Consider the following 21905-nt stretch of genomic DNA (forward strand, 5'->3'; position numbering starts at 1 on the left):
CACTTCTAGAGGTGGCACTGGAGGAGGGACTAATAATTTAATATTATAACTGTGGGTTTATAGTAAATTGTAAAACCAAGTAATATAGGCGTTGCACTTCTGTAGTTGATCTCAGCTGTGTGTCATGAATGCTGTTTCCTTTGTTAAGCAATCTTAAGTATCTAAGACAGATTTTAAAGTTAGGTAGTTAATGTTCCATTGCTTTGTTTCCCAAAGAAGCTCTTATTTAACACTTCATTTGGAAGTGATTTATAGGAGAAATAAAAAGTGCATTTTGCTATTGAATTTCTTTTTTTGTATGCTTTCTTATTTTATAATTTTGAATTTACTTAACTTGTGATAGTTCTGCCTAAATCCGCAGAACCTGTACTGCAGGACTGTATGTGGTATACTTTATATAAAAAGTAATTTAAAAAGCAACCAATGTTTTCTCTGATAGCAAATTTTTTAAGATCTTTTCTTTTAAAAGCACCTTTCTATACCAGGCTTAGTTAAAAATACCACAATTACTCTTTAGGAAGAAGGATCCTCTGTTAGTTTATGGCTGCTTTACAGTCGTTTAAGATATGCCAAGAGAGTGGAAACATGGTCAGAATCTTTGTACTGTAGCATTTGAGCACTGTGTGTTCTCAGTTGTCTATGTTTTAGTGCGCCAGAGAAATATTCGTGATGTCTGCCAGACCAGAGTGATGCCTAGTGCAGAATGTCAGACAGACCACCGCCTTGTGCGTTGCAAACTTAATTTCCACTTCAAACCCAAACCTAGGAGGGGCGGCATTCCGAGGAGGAGTCTCGATGTTAATAATCTCCAAATAGCTGCAGTGAGGGACAGCTTTCAGGCTAACCTTCAAACTAGGCTTGAAGACCAACTTATAGATTCTTCTCCTGAAGCACTTTGGCAACATATTAAAAATAGCATCCTGCAGTCCTCTGTAGAATCCATTGGGTTCTCCTCAAAGAAAAACAAAGACTGGTTTGACGATAGCAACCAGGAGGTCCAGGAGTTGATGACAACTCATCAAGCACACCTCGCTCAGCCACTCTGCCATGTAAGAAAAGCAGCCTTTCGTCTTGCATGTAGCAAACTCCAACAGAAACTTAGAGACATCCAGAACAAGTGGTGGCTCAACCTAGCAGAAAAGACTCAACTATGTGCAGATTTGGGTGACCACAGAGGATTCTATGAGGCTCTGAAGGCAGTGTATGGACCCACATTTCAGGTTCAAAGCCCCTTACTTAGTGCAGATGGCCAAACGCTTCTTACAGATAAAATCTCCATCCTGAATCGTTGGTCTGAACATTTTCAAACCCTCTTTAGTGCTCATCATGTATTCCAAGGCGAAGGAATCCAGCACATTCTGCAACATCCGGTGAAAAAGGAATTGGATTTAGCCCCTACCATGGGAGAGACTCTTACGGCCATACAGCAGGTGAGAACTGGCAAGGCAGCTGGGGTTGACGGAGTCCCACCTGAAATATGGAAGCACGGGGACCAAGCACTTCATGCTAAATTTCATGAGCTGGTTGTGTGCTGTTGGGAACAAGGCAAAATACCGTCAGACTTTCATGACGCAATCATCGTCACTCTGTATAAGAAAAAAGGTGCCAAGTCAGACTGCTCAAGCTACCGTGGTATAACTCTGCTCTCCGTTGCTGGTAAAATTCTTGCAAGAATACTATTGAACAGACTAGTACCTGCTATCGCAGAAGAACTTCTACCTGAAAGTCAGTGTGGTTTCAGAGCTAATAGAAGTACCACAGACATGGTATTTGTTCTCAGACAACTGCAAGAAAAGTGTAGAGAACAGAATAAGGGGTTATATGTAACTTTCGTTGACCTCACCAAAGCTTTTGACACTGTGAGCAGAAAAGGCCTGTGGCTGATCTTGGAACGATTAGGTTGTCCCCCCAAGTTCCTCAAAATTATTATTCTGTTACATGAGGATCAGCAAGGCCAAGTCAGGTATGGCGATGCACTCTCTGAGCCTTTCCCAGTAACCAATGGTGTGAAACAAGGTTGCGTTCTCACACCGATCTTATTCACAATCTTCTTCAGCATGATGCTCCGAAGGGCTACAGCAGACCTCGAAGAACAAGACGGCATTTATATTTGATATCGTACCGATGGTAGCCTAATCAATCTAAGGCGACTGAAGGCCCACACTAAGACCCTAAATCATCTTGTCCGTGAACTGCTTTTTGCTGATGATGCTGCCCTTGTTGCCCACACAGAAGCAGCTCTGCAGTGTTTAACATCTTGCTTTGCGGAGGCGGCTGAGGTTTTTGGCCTGGAAGTCAGCTTGAAGAAGACAGTAGTCCTCTACCAACCTGCACCGCAAGAAGATTATCGCCATCCCCACATTACCGTTGGCGAGTCAGAGCTTAAGACAGTTCAGCAGTTAAGCTATTTGGGAAGCATCATTTCCTCGGATGCCACGATCGACAAAGAGATAGACAACAGAATAGCAAAGGCATATAGAGCCTTCGAAAAACTCCATAAAAGAGTCTGGTGCAATAAACACCTAAAGAAAAGTACAAAAAGCAGTGTCTATAGAGCCATTGTATTGTCTACTCTTTTATATGGGTCTGAATCATGGGTTATCTACCGTCATCACCTGCAACTCCTCGAACGCTTCCATCAGCGCTGCCTCCGTACAATTCTAAACATCCATTGGACTGACTATGTGTCTAATGTCACTGTCCTCGAACAGGCAGGGGTCACCAGCATCGAGGCCATATTGCTGAAATTGCAGCTGCGCTGGGCAGGGCACGTCTCTGGGATGGAGGATCACTGCCCCCCCAAGATCGTGTTTTACGGTGAACTTGCCACTGGTAGCCGCAAGAGAGGTGCCCCAAAGAAGAGATATAAGGACTCCCTGAAACAATACCTTAGCCTTGGCCATCCTGACTACCATCAGTGGTCCACCTTGGCCTCCAATCGGGAGACTTGGAGGCACACCATACATAATGCCGTTGACTCCTCTGAGAGCTCACAAAGAAATAGTCTCAAGGAGAAAAGACAACACAGAAAGAATCGCGCCCCACCTGTTTCACCCAATGAGACCTTCTGCTGTGCTTTTTGTAGCCGAATTTGCCTACCCCACATTGGCCTTTTTAGTCATCAGCGCGCTTGTAGTAAGCGTGGGTAAAGCCCTTCCCAAATCTTCGGTGGCAAAGTCAAGCCATGATGATTCTCAATTGGTCTTCACAGTCGATGTGAAAGTTGCGCTCCAACATGCATCAAAGAAACCTACAGGATATTCTGTGGGATATGGTGGCAGAATGCCCATGAAGAACAGGACAGGCTTAAGACTGAGAGAGCTTAAAGGCCACCCCTGGACCCTTACTTTTGACCCTCCCTCATTAATCTTCAAGTCTAAGTGAAATTCATCAGTCATTCCCCCTCCACCCTATGGCAGTATTAAAGAGATTAACAGGGCAATAGTGATGCGCCATGCTTTGGGAAAAGTAAATGCTCTGATTTAGAGGAACATGCCTGGCTCTTTGAAACGTATTTGAAAAGCAATACAGTTCATGTTTTGTGGGGGAATGTGCACTTATCATCCTGTGAGGTAAATGCTTCCTTATTTGCAAAGCATTATAAACTTTCAAATGAACTCTAGTTGGCCCCTTTTTTGGTACCCTTTTTGACACAGCCCTTACTCATCTCCCTACTTTTTGTTGAATTTATAATAATCGCAGAATTAAGAAGTTAAAAAGAGTGTGTCAGGATCTAGACATTTCAAAGAAAGCTAAATGAACTAGTAGTCATGTACACAATGCCAGGTGTGTTCTCTCTCATACAAATAAGAAGCAGATTAGCCAGGCAAGACAGAGTTTCAGCACAGCTGTAGCAGGAGTTGAAGAAGGGCAAGATATCAGTGTCATAGTAATGAGGAAGCCACTCTGGAATCTGACAAGCTACCACAGTTAATAAGCATTACACTGAACATGCATGTTATAAAAAAAAATTATATTTCATGATACCTAAAGTGGGAAAGAATGTGCTTGAGTGTTGGAAGCCCAGGACAGTCGGAATAAAAGTGTTGCCTGTATCTTACTTGCCTGTTTCACGTTAGTTCATTGCTCTTTTCTTTTTGGCTGAGCTAAAAACCACGGGGCAACAAAGCCCCAGAAGTGATCAGAAAGTAGAGAACAGCAGACCCTCTCCTCTTACAACAGAGACAGCATCCACGAACCATCATCCAACCAGCCACCTCTAATCCTAGTTGTAATTTTTCCACAGTATGTGTGCCAGAATCCTCTGGAGAGCACACTTGGTCTGAAAAATTTGAATCTTTGTTTTGCCTTTGAAGCACCTAGTTTTACTAGGTGCCCTTGAGAGAAGTTGTCCAGGCAGAAGGGTCATCTCATAGGTAATATTTTGCTCTTCTCTCACGTTCTAAAGAAAACTAGCAGATGTATGGAAACCAGATGGGGAAAAAAACGTGTTGAGGAATATTTCTGCGTAGTCGAAAGTATTCTGCTTTAAAGTGTTTTTCCTGTTTTCAAATGTGATTGGTGAAATATGTGATAAGTGCATTAGTCTTATAAAACATGAGGTCTTTTGTTTCTGCTTTTTGTCATCTTTTGAGAGAAAATGAAAATAACTTTGCAGAGAGTAAATAAAAGAAAATATCACTTCTTAGGCGTGACAAAACTGAAGAAGCAGCTCGGTAGAGCAAATGAATGCACTCCTTTCTATTGGGTCCTCCACATATCATGCTTCTTATTAATGCATTTTATTTTATTATTTATTACTTTATTATTTCCTTTGCAGATATTTGTATGCTCTGGGACAGAAGGTTTGGAAGCGGTGGAAAAAACGCTACTTCGTTCTTGTTCAGGTTAGTAGTCTACTGTGAAATTTCATTAAAAGATAGTCTTGGACTAGAAATTTTCTTACGTATGGTTGCTGAAGCCATTAGTAAGTCAGTATCTTCAGGCAACATATGCAGCACTTCTCCAAGCTCCTTACAGTGTAGAGACATCCGGGGTATTTTTTTGTTATTATTACTTATTTGCATATGTACCAAACAGATATGTCATTAAATTTTACATGTGTATATAAATGAGTCTCTACAATGAGCAACGTTTCAACTGAAACTAGAAATTTCTGTATGCTTTGACCTTGAAACATTGCACTGACATCTTTCTAGCAGCATTCAACTTAAAATTTATATTTCACAAAGTGGATTGTATTTACTGTTTCATTTATTCTACCTCAAAAAAGATTTTCTGCCTTTAAAATCAAAGCAACAGTAGTTACTATTAAGAACTTTTTCATAAGTATTTTTTTGAATAATGCTATTTTTTGTTCTTCCTTGCAATACTGAATTAGGTAAAATTATGTAGTTGTTATAAAAGAACTAATGTAGCAATTGTTCTTGGCCACAAAAATGTGCTGGGCTTACATTTCATGACTTTTATACAAACTTAGAACTGCAAGTATTTCCACATGCCGGTTAATGACATTAATAGAATAAGAGTAGAAAAGTAGATTTTGAGTGGTCAAAACTGAGAAACATTATTTTTCTGACTCTTTGGAAAAATTATTAATTCGGTATGTGCTTGTCTTCGGATTGCAGTTATAAATTTGATTTTCTGAGTCCGTTTAGAGAGAGTGCAAGGTTGAACAAGATCTTCTGGAAAGTCTACTGGATTAATTTCAGTTTGATTTTGCCAAGGTCCTCTGTGAAGAGATGAGGATTTTTTTGTGTCTTTATTAAGATCTGTAAGGTTTGGGAAGATCAAGAGAGGTTCTCCTCCCCCTCTATTCTGCCTTGGTTAGGCCGCATCTGGAATATTGTGTCCAGTTCTGGGCCCCTCAGTTCAAGAAGGACAGGGAATTGCTTGAAAGAGTCCAGCACAGATCCACAAAGATGATTAAGGGAGTGGAACACCTCCCTTATGAGGAGAGGCTGAAGGAGTTGGGTCTCTTCAGCTTGGAGAAGAGGAGACTGAGGGGTGACCTCATCAGTGTTTACAAATATGTAACGGGTGGGAGTCAGGAGGGTGGAGCTAGGCTTTTTTCAGTGATATCCAGTGATAGGACAAGGGGCAATGGGTGTAAACTGGAGCATAGAAGGTTCCACGTTAACATCAGGAAGAACTTCTTTACTGTGAGAGTGACAGAGCACTGGAACAGGTTGCCCAGGGGGGTTGTGGAGTCTCCCATATTGGAGATATTCAAGGCCCGCCTGGACAAGTTCCTGTGTGATGTACTCTAGGTTACCCTGCTCTTGCAGGGGGGTTGGACTAGATGATCTCTCGAGGTCCCTTCCAACCCTTGGGATTCTGTGATTCTGTGATCTCTATGTAAAAATAGCTGTTAAGGCATGGGTGTGAAGGGAAAATAAAGTTACAGGGAAAAAAAAAAAAGTGAGGCAAGATACTGCCTTGTCCTTCATGCTGTTCTTTAGCACTCCTACTTTACATCCCCCTTTCACTAAAAGAAAGACCTTGATCTCTTCCTGTAAGCCATAGGTTTCATCTGAGTTTTAAAATGCACACCTAACAGACACGGTCTTTCTGTGCATGTGATATGGAGCCATCAGGGAGATCTATTTATTCCATCCAAGTTAATTTTAACTATCTTCTGTTTTCTATACTGAAATTGAAATGCTGGAGGATAATATTACAGAAATTCTCTAACTGTGATGGGATTTAGACATCTATTTCATTTTAAAGCAGCTATCAGTTCAATACAGCTATATGAAAAATACCATGTTAAATCAATATTTACTGTCCAGACAGCTCAAACTCATTTATGTAGTCCAGCCGTGATACAAACACTGACAATAAGCTGAAGTCAATACGTGTGAAATAAGCATTCAGTAATGAATATTAGTCTCCAGTATTGGTACATTATTGACATATTGACAAGTCTTCCTCTATAGATTAGCTTTTAGCGTACGTTAGTAAAATATTAAGGCCATGAAATTCAGTTCTGAGACAGAGTCTATCAGTATGATTTACGTATGCTTTGGAAATTTAACTCAGGTGTGAAATTAGATGAATAATGTTGATTTTTCAGGAGTGTGATGTGAGTAGTGTGCACCTTCATTATTGCTACATGTGTTAGAAGTTGTTAGTGGTTTGTGAAAGGATAGCTTGATGTTATAGGAAGGTTACAGACTGGGGAAATTTTAACCTCTTTATTGTATTCCCTTTTCTTCCTTTTACAGTCCAGTTACTTCTCTAAAAGGTTTTTCATTCCAAATAGGAAAAAGACAGGGACATAACATGTAAGGTAAAAAGCCTCAGCTGGACATGCTGATTTCTACTTCATATCTTCCTCCAGTAATCAGAATGCAGATCCATTTCTGTCATTTTAATTCAATCTGTTCTAATGTTTGAAAAGTCTGTCATTTGTTTCATGGATAATTTTTTTCTAAACATGCCAATCACACTAATTTTTGCTGTTGAACTCCTGAAGAGGGCTGCCCAGTGGTGCCCTGTAGCAGGGACCACAGAGCCAGCCTCCAGGTTTGCAGCAACAGTTCCTCCCAGCAGGTTAGGCAGGGGTTTTATGCCCCATGGGGATATCCTCTAGTGGCACTGCTTGTAAGTCATGTCCACATTTCTGTGCCTATCTGCCTGTCATACATGCATAGGTTGTTGGGTTTTTACTTTGTCACAAAATAGATAGAACATCTGGTAGTCAGATGTTTGGACCTCTGGAAATTCAGGTAAATGCAGTTGTAGGAAGAGGTTTACCTTTTGTTCTATCAAGAATTACTGTTTAAGAAGGTGATTTGATTTCATTTTTGTCTTGGAATATGGTGTACACAGTCCTGACTTTTGAGTACCCATCATTCCATGAAGTACTGATGCTAATTTGCTGAATTCCGAGGAAAAACTAGCTAGAGCTCCACAACTACTAACAATATACTTAAATCCGGTCATACATCTGTATTAAAAAGTGTAATTTCAGATTGTGCTGCTGGTTCCCCCTGTAGTACTAGATACCATCCACCTTTAACCATAAGGAAAAGGGTTAAATGGTTAAGATTTCAAGTGTAAACAAACAAGGGAAGTTCTATATTTCTTTATTTTGTTGAGACTTTTTTCCCCAACAAAGTTTTCTGGAGTTTTTCTATGTGTGTCTTTGGTGGAGAGACTTTAAACTGTCTCGTTTTCAACCAAAAGATGAAGTGTAAGCCTGACTGTGACATGAGTGTCTTTTAATGAATTGTTCCTTTAAAATAAGAGAATACATTTGAAACACGTTTGAAAAATTAGACTCAATAGTATTAGAGATCTGCTCTCTGTCTTGTTATAGGGGTGAAGTTAAAAATGAGCCCAGATCTTCCACAAGCTTATCTTTAAAAACATACAGTGGCTGAAGAAATATGAATGAAAAAAATAGGTATCCTAAGCATCCATAATAAGTGTCTGCAAGCTTCCTTTTTTATGGCTCAGTTTCTCTACACAGTGTGTTATATGGAGCTGTTGACATGAAAATGCAAGTGCTGTGGGTGATTGCCAGGTTATTTCATTCCACAAAACAGAGTAATTTGAAAAATGTTTTTACTGCAGTCAGGTAGCAAAAATTAAATCTGTAGGTTAAGTTTGCAAGAGAGGGAGCTCTCATGAAATACAATGCTAATTGCAGAGGATTTAGAGGTGTGTGACTAACCAACAGCACCCTCCATGCTTCATCATGGAGGCAAATATGGCTCTTGGGATATAGACAGGGAAATACCAAGCAGTAAGAGGTGGTATTGCTGCTGAGCCTAGAGCAGAGGACATGACATAGGGGCTGAGCCCTGTGTCAGGGCTCTAAGGGGACCACCAGCAGAATTGTCCCTGCCAAGCTCCTCCAGGGCCTCTGTACCCTCTCCACAGCCCAGGACCCCATTTTAGCCTCAGTGCCATCATCCTGAGCCCCAGTGATGCCATGGCAGGGCTGGTGTCCAGCTCCCCACAGCCCTTCCCTTCCCAGCCATGGGCCCCATCAAGCTGGGCCCACCAGCACTTCCACATCCCAGCCTGGCCTTGGCCTGTGCCCAGGGGAGTGTGCAGTGCCTGGGGCTAGGGCTGCCCTGGTGCCCCCAGCTGCCCTGCTCCTGGCTAGGCCCTGGCTGTGAGTGGTAACTTAAAATGTTTAAACCAAAACACAGTGATTTTCTAAACACATACTATAAATTAAATAAAAACTGAGGGCAGTCTACAAACAGTGAGGTGAAATTCTGTTTGTGTGTAGTGCTGGAGGACAGGTTGGCTGGTTCTAATAGTCCCTTCTAGCCTGACATCTTGAATTTCTGAAAGTGGTGGCCAGAGTTGTTTTCTGTGTTTATTTTCATTCCTGTCAAAATTTCACTTCAAAAAGGATCATTCCTGAAGTTGTAGGCAAAGCAATAAATGCAGGCAACAGCTGATCAGTCAGCAACTGAAGTAAAGACAGCCCCATTGTCTATCAGACAAGATCCTTGCCTATCCTTAGATACTTACATAATTTTATGGATCTAAGAAATGCTGTTACAGTTCTAAACAAGTCAGTTGGCCAGGTATCCTACAGTCCTAGGAGATGAGAGTTTCAAAGGTCAAGTTTCAGGTATTCACAAATTCACGAGCTCTTCCTCCTGGTCACCTTTTATACTGTTTCCAGCTCTTCCTGTAAGACTGGGAACATCTGTTTTGTTTCAGTGATTGCTTTTCCTCTTCCAGCTGTTACATTCCTTTCTTTATCTTTCCAGTCACTTTTTCCTTAGCTCTCCTTATTGCTTCTTACTCTGTCCAGGGAGACTTAAACCACATGGTGGCAGATTCCCTTCTTATTGCTTTATTATTTTTTGATAATTGTACTTGATGAGAAGTAACTGGTGTCGTTCATGCCAGCTGCAAGCTGCTTGGCTTACACAGTATTGCATCCAGTGAGTCAAGCAACCTGGAGATGGGTGTGAACACAGGTGCAAAAGATGCAGAAATCAGACTGTAAAATCAAAGTAAAGATTCTAGTACTTATTAGGATTGTGTCTTTAACTAGGATTGGCCAGATTAATTGTTCGTCTTTCCAGCTGCATGATAATTGTGGTGTTTCCGCAAAAAGTACTTTAATACATAGAAGTCCCTTTTTTTCCAGCCTTTGGAATACAGGACTTTATTCTCACACAGTAGACTAAGCAGTTTAGTCAGCACCACATTACCAAGTGTTTTCCCTACCAGAATCTAATTTATTTCCTTTCAATTTTTTACAAAGCAGCAACCCAAAATACTTTTTGTTTCAGAAGGCTGCAGATAAATGTGTTTATGGCTTTTTTCCCCTTCTTTGTGACAGGGGAAGGGGAAAGAACACAAAGTTTTACACCATAAATATTTTTGGAGAAAAAAAACATGGGTTTTATTTCTTCAGCTCTGAAAACTAATTTAAACAATCATGCATGTCTTATACAATTCTGGAATGGAATTCAACTATTAAGAAGTTCTTTCTTATTCAGGTTAGCCAATATACATTTGCAATGTGCAGTTACAGAGAAAAGAAATCTGAGCCTCAGGAACTGATGCAACTCGAAGGATACACTGTGGATTATACAGCTCCTCACACAGGTACTTTTCATGATTTTTAAGTATGACATGTTTGTGTAAAACAGCTGATTCAGTTGGCTTATTTTGATCTAGCGGCAAAAAATATCTAAAAACCAATTGTTCCACTAGGATTTTCTGGTGTGAAAAATTACGCTTTTAGAAAGAAGCTTGTAAGAAGAATGAACAATAAACTTACACTAAATTTGCTTAAAAAGTTGTAAGATCACATATGACACAAGGAAAAAATATTAATTCTAGCCAGTCTTTCCCTTTTCTCGCTATTTTTTATGATGGAGCCATGTGGTAGTGTACTGTGAGGTATATTAATAAATGATTCAGAAAAGGTGATTGATGACACTGCTTGCTAAAGACAGACATCTCAGAGTTATCATAAATTTGACAATGTCAGAAAAATTTGCACAATTTAGTATTAAAATGGCAGAGAGAAATCAAAGTTATACATATAGAGAAAAATTATTCTACTCTACCTACGTAGTGGAGGCATATGAATTTAAGAGACTTCCAAGATATTGAAGATTGATCTTTGGAAATGTTAGCTCAATGTTTACAATAATTGAGAAGGCAAGAAATACTCAGAATGTGTTTAAAAAGCCAAAACAATATCATTAAAAAAAACAAAAACAACAGTGCAGCCATGTTGACTGTTGTGTGCTCTTCTGGTTATGCACTCTCAGAACAAAACACTGGAATGAGAAAAAGGGATCCAGGAAGGAGCAGCAAAGCTAATAAGAGGTATGGAGCTGCCTCTGTTCAAGAAGAGATAGCGTTGGCAGGGAGTTCCATCTAAGAAAATGATGCCGAGAAGGAGGATATGTTATAGAAATGCAAAATAGCATATGACATGGAGAAGATGAATAAGAAATAAATTGGAATTGAATTGGAAATGGAACTATAGAAATATTTTCTCCGGTATTTATTATACTGATGTGTTATTTCCAAGTATTATCATTTGATCCTTTTACAGCTCTAGATTTTATCATACTTCTGTGTCATAAACACCTATGTTTTAAACCATACATACATGAACACAGGGGAAAATCAATAATGTAATAAACATTAATGGTGATTTAGAAATAACTTGTATTTATTATTACCTTTCTATTTCCTGCTCCAGGTCTTCAGGGTGGTCGCATGTTTTTCAATGCTGTTAAAGAAGGCGATACTGTGATATTTGCCAGTGACGATGAGCAGGATCGAATACTCTGGGTTCAAGCCATGTACAGAGCCACAGGTCAATCATATAAGCCTATTCCTGCAAGTCAAGCTCAGAAGATGAATCCTAAAGGAGGAAATGTCAACACAGAAATATCCCCGCTTTGTAAGTTGGTTCTCTTTTTCTTTTGCGGCTTTGGTTTTGGTTTTAGTTGGTAAAATATGTAGCAGCTCCCTCAATGAAGTTTAATTAAGCACAACTCATTCACCATTCACTAGGGAAATGTGCCTAGCAGTTTGTTGTTAGCCAGAAGCAATTTTGCTCAGATTATTATTACCAGTGAGGGAAATCCTGACTTGCAGGTCATTATTTTTATTATAATCCATGAAAATACAGTAATTAGCTTCATATTCATTACAGTTGACCCACATATTACCATGGAGACAATGCTTGGTTTGCATTACAGTGGCTGGCTTCTAAAAAATATAGTGTTGAATTGAAAAGTATTGATCTATTTTTAGACTTCTATAGATTTAGGCTTCCTTTATAATACATTGCATATATTAGTAATGTAAAAATTGCTATACAGACGATACATTGTAAGCTGAAAGGTGCTAGATGATGCTTGATTTTTACACCCCTCAGTATAATATTAAACTAGACATAAAATAATTTGCAAGAACAAAAAAACAGGTGTAAGTTTTTCTCAACTTTATTTGAGGAAAATACTGTTTCAGAGGAAATCCAGGTAGATAGTATATATTAACCATATCTTGAAAATTTCATAGGATCTCTTTGAAAGTATTCTGTCATGTAGATATCCTCACATAGGAAGCATCTATGATTTGTTATTGATGTTCTGGAGACTGAATGCGATGTAATAATTCTTCTTCATTATCATGTATCTGTATATGTAGACTGATAGAGGGGAGATACATGGTTTAGAATCTACTTTTAATGTCTGACATCTGTAATGGGTTGACCTAACGCCATTCTCCTCCATCAGTCCTGCTGTCTTTCAATCTCATGGCCTTCCATTCCTCCTGTAATCTTTTACCAGTTTGCATTAGAAGACAGTAAGACGTGTTTGTTAAACTCAGTATTGGTTATCTAAAATCCTGACTGGAATATTCAAGAACATTGAAAATAACATAGTTTAATCTCACAAAAACATTGACGTCAGTTTATTTTTAATCTGAAGCTATTTGGAAGGATGAAGTAACCATTCATCATGGGGCTGTTGAGGTATTTTGTAAAATGTTACACTGCAAAAGCAAATGACCAAGAAGTGCTTCTGCTCACCTCCTCCCAGTTATCTGGGTCTGAACTGAGTACTGGGTGTTCACTGTGTTCCCCTTCTAATGTTTTTACTTCGTGTGCATCAATTAAAAAGTACCAAGACATGAGTGTAGTCAGTAGTAGCCAAGGAATTGCTGCTTTTCTTGGATAGAGGGTTTACATGGAAGTGGAAGTAACCAGAAAACACTGACCACAGTGCAGGGAAGGCTACAGAAAGCAAAAGGTACAAAGTACAATTGCAAGTTTGGATGTACTGAAATTATGTTTTCCTAGATAAAATTATTGCTAGTGGTAAAGAATTTAAAAATCACAATTGACATATATTCATATTATCTTAGACAGTTATGGTGACTACAGTTTTTAGGTGGAGAGTGTAGGAAAAACAAGCTTTATTTTAGAGACAGATCAAGGGAAGCTCAAAAGCCTCAAAATACCATGTATTTTTTTATCGTATTTATGTATTTCTATCATATTTATATAGCAACTTTCACAAACTGATAGGACTAAACTGTATATAATTCAAAAATCCATGGCTAAATTAGTACTTGCCTTTGGTTTTAATACGCTTCAATGTTTGTATTTTGTAATTAAATTCCAAAAATTCTTTGTGCCAGAGGAACTTGTGAAATTTAATTTAATGCAAGATTTAGCCTTAAAAGAATCAATGTTTGACTGATTTCCCTTAATACCTTCAGTTCTACCTGAAGAAGGTATGAGGAAGATTTTATTATTCTTTTGTATTTGAGGTAGAAATAGGCATAGAATCATAGAAACGTAAAATCAGCTAGGTTGGAAAAGACCTTTAAGATCATCAAGTCCAACAGAGAACACCACTAAGTCGTATCACTGAGGGCTTCATTTAATCAATCCATTTTTAAGAAACTGCAAGAGCTAAGGCTTATGGATATAACCTTAGATAACTTTGTATGACTCCTGATTCATTTACACCTACTCTGCTGATTTTCTTGAGGATACGATTTTACTTCTAAGAGGAATCTATACCTGATGCTTTGTCAGATTTAAATGTGTTCAGTTTCCTAAGAAGTCAATTTTGTTTCCCCCTAGAAAAATGTTTGCATTAAGTGAAGAGTATTTTTTTTTTAGTCAAGGTATAAAAGCAAGTACTTGAGAGCTAATGTATAAAGTGAAATCCATTTCTTTCTTTTTTATTTATTATATGCATTTTTGCTATTAGAAAATGCAGTCATGACCATAGAATTTGTCAGCTACTTTTATTATGTATCTTATTTTTCAATTCATACTTTATGTAAGTATTTCCAGCCCATACAAGATCACATAGTTTCAGTTTTTAAAGGATACGATATGACATCCCCTCCACATACAAAAAGCAGAAAACCAACTAGGGTTTTGCAAAACAAATGTTATTAAATAATAGTCAAGACTTGAAAGACTGTTGCCATCTTTATCATCCTCTAGGAGGATCAGCAATGTGACTCATTCATCAGGATGAACTATACAAAAAGAACTTTAAATAACTTGAAAAAATATAAATATCTTTAAACTGCTGGATGTAGAAAAAAATCAAGTTAAGGAAACATGTTTCAACATTATATACATTGTGTTTAGAAAATATCTTCTGTAATCCTGAAATTATCTTGATATTAAAAGCAAGTGGAAGTTATCATTAAAGAAATGAAAACATCAGACTATGATTAATATACCACATACCTAGCGGTATTCTTTGCTAGCAATAAATACTAACACTTCCACTTTCCATTGCCCTGTGGAAAAACTTCTACCTTCCAAACTTAATGTTTCATTATTAGCTGAAAATGAAAACTTGTCAAATGCAAGCATTTCATTAAATATTTAACATTTCTAATCAAGTGATATGTGTGACAATAAGTGATACTCTGTTTTCACAACCTCTTCTGTTTCCTATATTCTGAAGTCCAAAACTCTTCAAGAGTTTTTGTAAGCTGTAGTCAGATCATTCCTGTTATCCATTAATTCCTTTTTTATAAAAGAAAGTAGTAGAAAAGGAGTAAAAGTCCCTTTTTGTATATCAAAGGTTGTATTTTTTGCAGTTATTGGTGCCTTGTTCCACATAATTCCTTGTACAAAAGAGGGCTTAAAATTACAGGAACAAAATCCAACTACCTCAGAGCTGGATCAAAACAAACACATCAGGAACTCCTGAAAAGAAACTAGATGTGATTATAATAGGGCATCTAGGGTCTGACTGATCTTTACAGAAATTACAACAGATGCAGAAAACGGGAATGTTGCTCTTGCATGTGCACAGCTGCAGCACTCCAAAGGCCAACGTACAGATCTCTTAACTGCTCTGAATGTGCAGTCTCTTCTTGTTGATGCTATATAGAAGTTTAGGATCATTCATTTGCATAATTTAGTAGAAACTTGATATTCTGTATTACCAGTGAGGCTCATTTAAGCGTGTCAGTGAAATCAAACTACTATTGTACCTGTCCAACTTCTAAAATATATACTAGAATATATACTAGAATACTAGCCAATTCCTTCATTTCTGAGTAAAACAACTTGGTACTGCATTTTTGTGGTATTGGATGGCTCCAAAGCAAAAGAGAGTCTTATGTCAGCAATGATCAAGAAAAAGAGACTGGTCTTCAGTTCCACTATTCTGAATAAGCATGATGTAATGCAAAGGGCCAAGTATTTCAGGATGCAGGATAATAGAAAAGCCAGAAGTTTCCCAAGGACATAAATGTACCAATTAAAAATGGATTCATATGAGGCACATAAAGGTACAGGAGGCGGTCCCTTTCTTAATAAGGAATATATTAGGAGATCTATCTGTACAGTTAGGAAGGCTGCTGAAGAGACAAACACTATTAATAATTTGTTCATAACAAAGGAATAACAGCAGCACATGAGGGGATTGTCATGTCTTAATGAAGGAACACAAAACCAAATGTCATTCTGATCCTACACCACCATGAGTTCAGAGATGGTCTCTTTGTGAAAATATTTGCAGAGAAGAAAGGGGAGAGACAGATACTGGAAAACCAAGTTAGGGGAGGAATCATTTGATCTGAGATGTGTAGTTTTCGGTATCTCACTTTTGGAATGATGTCAGTATCAAAACAGCTCACAAAAGGAAAATAATTTGAGATTTTGCAGAGACCAGTTGTCCTGGGTTCAGCAGTAGCAGTCTTTTTTCTCCTCCTTAGTAGGAATTACAACAGTTATTATAACTTATTATAATTGTCACAAAAATGCTGTTTAGAGCCCATGTACAAAGTATCAGATCCTATTTGTTCAGTAGCTAAGGGAGTCAAAGACTTAGACCGTACATTGGAATCACAAGACATCAATCCAACAACAGCAAAGTTGAAGACATTTCCAACTGAAACATTCATCTGTATAAAAGAGCATCACAGAGGAAGCTTGTGTGGACATTTAAGTCATCTAAGCGGATAAGACAATGTGTAATCAAGAAGTACAGGCAATTTGCCAAATGAAAAAATGCTTTGGGATTAGTCATAAAATATAGCATTAACATTTTCAGTCTATTTGGATATACCAACAATAATTGCTATAAAGTTTCTGTATGTATCATAATTTGATTATATGGGAATAAGTTGTGAATTTCATATTTCTTTTAAATGCTGTTTGAATCACTCAGTCTTTGAACTGACTACATCAGAGACTCTGTGAGTAAACCAGAATGTGGTTAAGGTCCTGGTATCATAATACATACACACAAGAAATACCACTGCTTATGGGCAGTGGTATTGCATGAGCAATGCCTTATCGTGGCATTGCTCAGTTTTTGAATAATTGGTAATGTTCTTGTAAAGCAGTTCTTTCATGATAGCCCTGGAGATGCTTGTATCTATGTTTTCAGTTAATCAAATCTTTTAGAAACAAAGAGAAACTGATGATGTTTTGACATATTTTTTATGATATTTGACATAGTTTTCTCAGCAGGTTTGGCGGCTTTATAACTGTCATACACTTTGCCACATGGAAGACTGGAATAACCCCACCCTTCGTGCATATTCTCTTCCATGCTACTCAGAATCATGCAAAACCTAAATAGTATCCTCTTTAAATCTGTCCTTTGGCAAAATACTGGCAGTCCATCAGTGTGCTATCCCCGCCCTGATGGTTGGACTATATGGGCCAGCTGCTTCCTCTATTCTGCCACTTTCTCTCCATCTGTTACTCATTATCTGATATTTAAATGGCAAGGTTCTGGGGGCATAGATTGTCTCTTTGGCCTGTGCTTCTAAGCATGTAGCACTTCGGAGTCCTGGTCAATGATCAGGAGTCTAAATGTTCTAAACGTAAGCTGTCACTATTCGTATGGAGTGGCACTTGAAGGAATGGAATGCATGTCTTGCAAAGGGCATGTGCACCTTTTATCTTTATCCAACCAGTTCCAGCCCCTTCTGTATCAGGAATCATAGTTCTTACCCTATTACTTCTTGTCTTTAAACCTTTTTAATCCCTACAGTACTAGATTTCTAGTCTCTACCTACTCTTCTTTCCTACCTGCCTAAGTTAGTTTGAATTGCTTCCATGATGCTTAAGCTCCAGCAGAGATGTCACTGAGAGCCACAAAAGGGAGGAGGTCACCACTTCTTAAGGGCAGTTCCTGTAGTTCACTCTAGCATAGAATAAATGCTACAGAAAACATGCATTTGCTTCTAGGCTGGGACAGGGCAGAGATGATGCCTAGTTGATATGGTTATCATTAGGAACTACATGAGCTTGTGCCGTGAACGTGGATCTCTCAGTAGTCTTAATTCACTCAACTCTACTGAGTCACTGAGGATTTGATGATGTTTATAGCCTTTGCAGCTGGACTAAAATTGGAAGTTTCTTGCAAAGGACTATTCAGGATGCTATTCTGCCAAAATAAATAGATGCAAAAGGCATATTGAGGATGCTATTCTGCCGAAGTATCTTTGTCTAAAAGAACACCAAAACAAATTGCTATAACTCCTGCAATATGTTTTGTAAGTTTTTATTATGATTTTAAAATGCATATATTTGTCCTACATTGATCCAAAAATATAAAAGGTTTTGGCCAACAGTTCCCAAAAGATGAAATAAATCAAGTTTGAGTTAGAGGCAACTTGAAAACAAGAGAACAATTTCCATTAAGGGAAGAAAATTAGTTCTGAAAAAGCAAAAGTATTACTGCTTCAGGGTTCTCCCCAAATATCTTCCCAATATTACCAAAGATTGAGAAACTGTAGAGAATAAAATGGAACTGTATTTATTCTTAGCTCTATATCACAATATACCACTTTTTATGTCTTCTGCATTTGCATGTAGCTTGAACAGGACATCTAAAACTCATTTATGTAGGAATTTGAAAAATACAATCACTAACAATTTTTTAATGAGGTGTAAAATAATTTTTAAATCACAGTCATATGAAATCTATGGATTCCTCTTAATCTTTGGTCAAGTTATTTAAAAAAAGTCCATTTTGTTACAAAAAGATTTACCAGTTATCTTGCATGTAATTATAACATTAAAATAAATGCAACATATTACCCTAGATCTATTTTTCTATTATTTCCTGCTTTCCTACAGCTGGCAAAGGTAAGTTTTTGATTGTTCTTCTGTTGCTAAAATATATTTGGTAACAGATCTTCTGTTACTATTTGACAATGTTATTTGTAGTGTTTGATTCTCTTAAAAAGATGGTCATCAGTCATGGATCGTTCTGTAGAATTAAATCTAACAACTATTTATGTTTTTAAATACTTTTTTTGTTTATTTTGCCCAAATTATGTAATAGCAAATTCTGCTTTCACAAGCTGAATTGTATTTAGTAGGTTGGTCACCTTACACATTCTGATCATCTAGATGACATTATTAAAATGCTGAATCTGTTTCATTTGCATCCAATCTCCTGATTTTGAGATACTTTTCAGTACTTCCACAGATTTTTTTTAAAAAAAGGGGAATCTTTTATAGTTTTGTGGTTAACCAGAGAAAAAAATCAAGCCAGTTAATTTAAGAAAGATCCATCTGTGTATAATTTGTACATGAGACCAATGACAGAAAGAAATATTAGTCCTTTTTCTTTTCTGAACCTTTCTGTTTGTAAATAGTGGCTAGACAAATCAGATATTCATATAAGAAGGAAAACTTACAAGAAGTGTAGAACCCAGCCACACATTAACCATATGAGGTTTGGAAAACTTTTGCCTATGTGTGGATTATTTTGGAAACTATAGATAACTTCACATTGTAGTTTAGTACTTTCAGTAATGTAGTTGTGTTCATATCAGTTGTCTATCTTTGAATTCATGTGTTTAAATGCATTTAAACTGCACTAATTAAGACAGCATTTCATGTATGTAAAAAATACGAGCTAAGTTTGTCATTAATGATAGGCTAGTCTAATGCTTATGGAAATATTGTTCATCTGTGTAATCACATATGCTCCTAATCCTTAAACCATTAAAAATATATGCTGTTGTTTCTCTGAGATGATGGTCTCATACCTTACACCATCGATGGGTTGTCATGCTGTTTATTTGCTACATCCACCTTGGTGAAATCTGTCACATGGATGTGACTCTTGCTTTGACAATGCAAAGCCAAGTGATATGAATTAGTTTCTGCATCTTTCCAGGATGTGATGCTGCAGATCCTTCAGCTTGAATTAAATAATTCTCCCATCTACAAATACAGCTGAAAGTTGGACTTGACATGGATCAATATGATCTGGGGCTAAATTTCTAAATGTGACTGATTATGTTAGCATCATGCCCACAGATCAATATTGAGTTTTGTTATGATCCTGACTCTATAATTGGGTTTAATCAATAAACTTTTGTCTCCTTTTCTTTAGAAATTTTAGGTTTCTACTACACAGGTTTTCAAAATTGCATTTAGGATACACTTGGATCCATACTTTTCTGGTAATGAATGTAAAAAGACATAGGTTTGAATTTAAAGGAACAAAGAGCTAAGACCCTATTGAAAGGGGAAGTCAATTTTTAAGTTGATAGGAGTGTTCACCCCAGTACAGTCTATAGAATCCAAGACAGCTAATGTGCTAATACATAACTAGTCCTTTTGGGCACTGTAAGGCTTTTTCTGTCCATACTTGCTAGATAATTCACATTGAGGACTTTGACAAAACATAGCATTAATGAAAGCAATCGCTAGAGATTCTCTTTTGATAAACCCGCAGGGTTTAAAGGCGTTGAAAGATGCAATCTGTGAAGAACAATAAATTTGGGCCTTTGATTGAAGTGCCATTTGGGATGGTATGTTTTCTCGATGTATTTACACAAAAATGCTGCTCCCTTTTTCACTACTCTTTGCTGGAAGGTTGAAGGAGCTTTTTTGCCATTACTACATTAAGGTTCGTCTCATTAAAAGCTGAGTACAAAAAGAAGGCTGGAAATGACCTAGCTCAAGCCAGTGTGTTCATTTCTGCTCCAGTTTGCCATTTGAGAAGTAGGCTTCAAGCCATGATGAATATTTCTATGCATGGCACTTTGTTCTGCAGTAAAGATGCTCTTTCTTATCTGAAGAAATGAATGCATAAACCTTTTCTCGTTTGGTTTGGTGTTTTGTTGGGGTTTTGGGTTGTTTGTTTTTTTTGCAGTGGAGGGAGGAATATTTATTTGCTTATTTTTCTGAAATTAGAAAGCCATAAAAATACCAGGAAATTGTAGAACACTTTTTTTTTTTTTGTACTCATAAAATTGTTTTGTAAATTATAACATTTGAAGATCATGGTTTAAGAATTATTTTAATGTACTATGTTGCATTTTTCTGTAACCTTTCTAAATGTGGTTTAGTCTGTCAGTGGGTAGCAGTCGTTTTTTTCAGTGTTATGCTCCATAGATTGGTATGATAGAAAAATATCTCAGTAATACTATTTTCAGATTAGAAACTAAGATTCTTTAATAAGTCACCTGTCTCTACTTATGTGACTTACATTATTTGAGATACTTTCAAGAAAGTTTGTATATTGAGGCATATGCCATATGTACACTTGTGCTTGTAAATCTGCACACACACTCAAATGTATTGTTCTGCACATTTTTCTTTTGTATGAACAGATGCAGACCGTGGCCAGAAACATGGCATGGATGAGTTTATTTCTGCTAATCCCTGCAAATTTGACCATGCTTCCCTCTTTAGACTGCTTCAGAGGCAGACCTTGGATCACAGATTGAATGACTCCTATTCTTGTTTGGTGAGTACTGTCTGAAAGATGGATATAAAGAAGTGAGAAATAGTTATTACAAAGTAGTCCTTTCTTACTAGTTCACTCGATAGCTGCAGTTGTAGTTGGAATAAAGGGTCCAATCGATTGGTTTCAAATTTGAAAATTATACACTTGCGAGCTGCTGCTGTGCCACTCAATAGAAAGTAAAGAGACCCAAACTGTCTGATTTTATCAGCTGAAATTTCTCGTGTTCTTTGTGGAGGTTTGAATAAAAACAGAAGGTTTTGATAATGGTAAGAGCTCCTGTGGTAGGATTTACTGACACCTGTACAGGCATTTTAAGGTACAAATGTAGTTGCCCCGTGTGAGGCATTTTCACCTGTCTTGTCATTCTTCATTCCAGTGTGGTATGAAGAAGGAAAAGCACCAAAAGAAGGGAAGCAGAACCACAGGCAGTATAGATATATGGACATACATGTATTATCTGAATTGCAAGTAACAAATGGGAGTCAAATTATTAAAGAAAAAAAAGAAAAAATAAAATTATCTCTGTATCAAAAGAACTGGTTTTCACATTCAAAGACAGCTATAAAAGCTAAGATACTGGCATAATATGCTTCTTTATGTGTAGCTGCAGTTCAGTTTCACTTTTCTATGTAACATTTTGTAGTCTGTGCTTTGTGGTCTGGGAGTTGAGGATGGCCTGCTTCAAGTTTTGTTTTCAGTAGGGAAAACCAGCAACAA

At 37.5% G+C, this 21905-nt stretch overlaps 1 protein-coding gene across 11 annotated transcripts in view; it reads left to right on the plus strand.

Annotated features, from left to right (window-relative positions):
• The window catches only part of CADPS2 (calcium dependent secretion activator 2), a 318224-nt gene that overhangs the window by 186711 nt on the left and 109608 nt on the right, over positions 1–21905 (plus strand). For all 11 annotated transcript variants that reach the window (XM_061372989.1, XM_061372993.1, XM_061372990.1 and 8 more), the window contains exons 9-12: positions 4781–4847; positions 10443–10551; positions 11666–11869; positions 21052–21188. In XM_061372989.1, the coding sequence (XP_061228973.1) occupies positions 4781–4847; positions 10443–10551; positions 11666–11869; positions 21052–21188 (517 nt within the window). The remainder of the gene's footprint in view (positions 1–4780; positions 4848–10442; positions 10552–11665; positions 11870–21051; positions 21189–21905) is intronic.

The sequence above is a fragment of the Neopsephotus bourkii genome, unplaced genomic scaffold (genome assembly GCF_033783945.1).
Source record: "Neopsephotus bourkii isolate Nb327-2 ecotype Australia unplaced genomic scaffold, CSIRO-AGI_Nbou_v1 NB_1624, whole genome shotgun sequence".
Lineage (NCBI taxonomy): Eukaryota > Metazoa > Chordata > Aves > Psittaciformes > Psittacidae > Neopsephotus > Neopsephotus bourkii.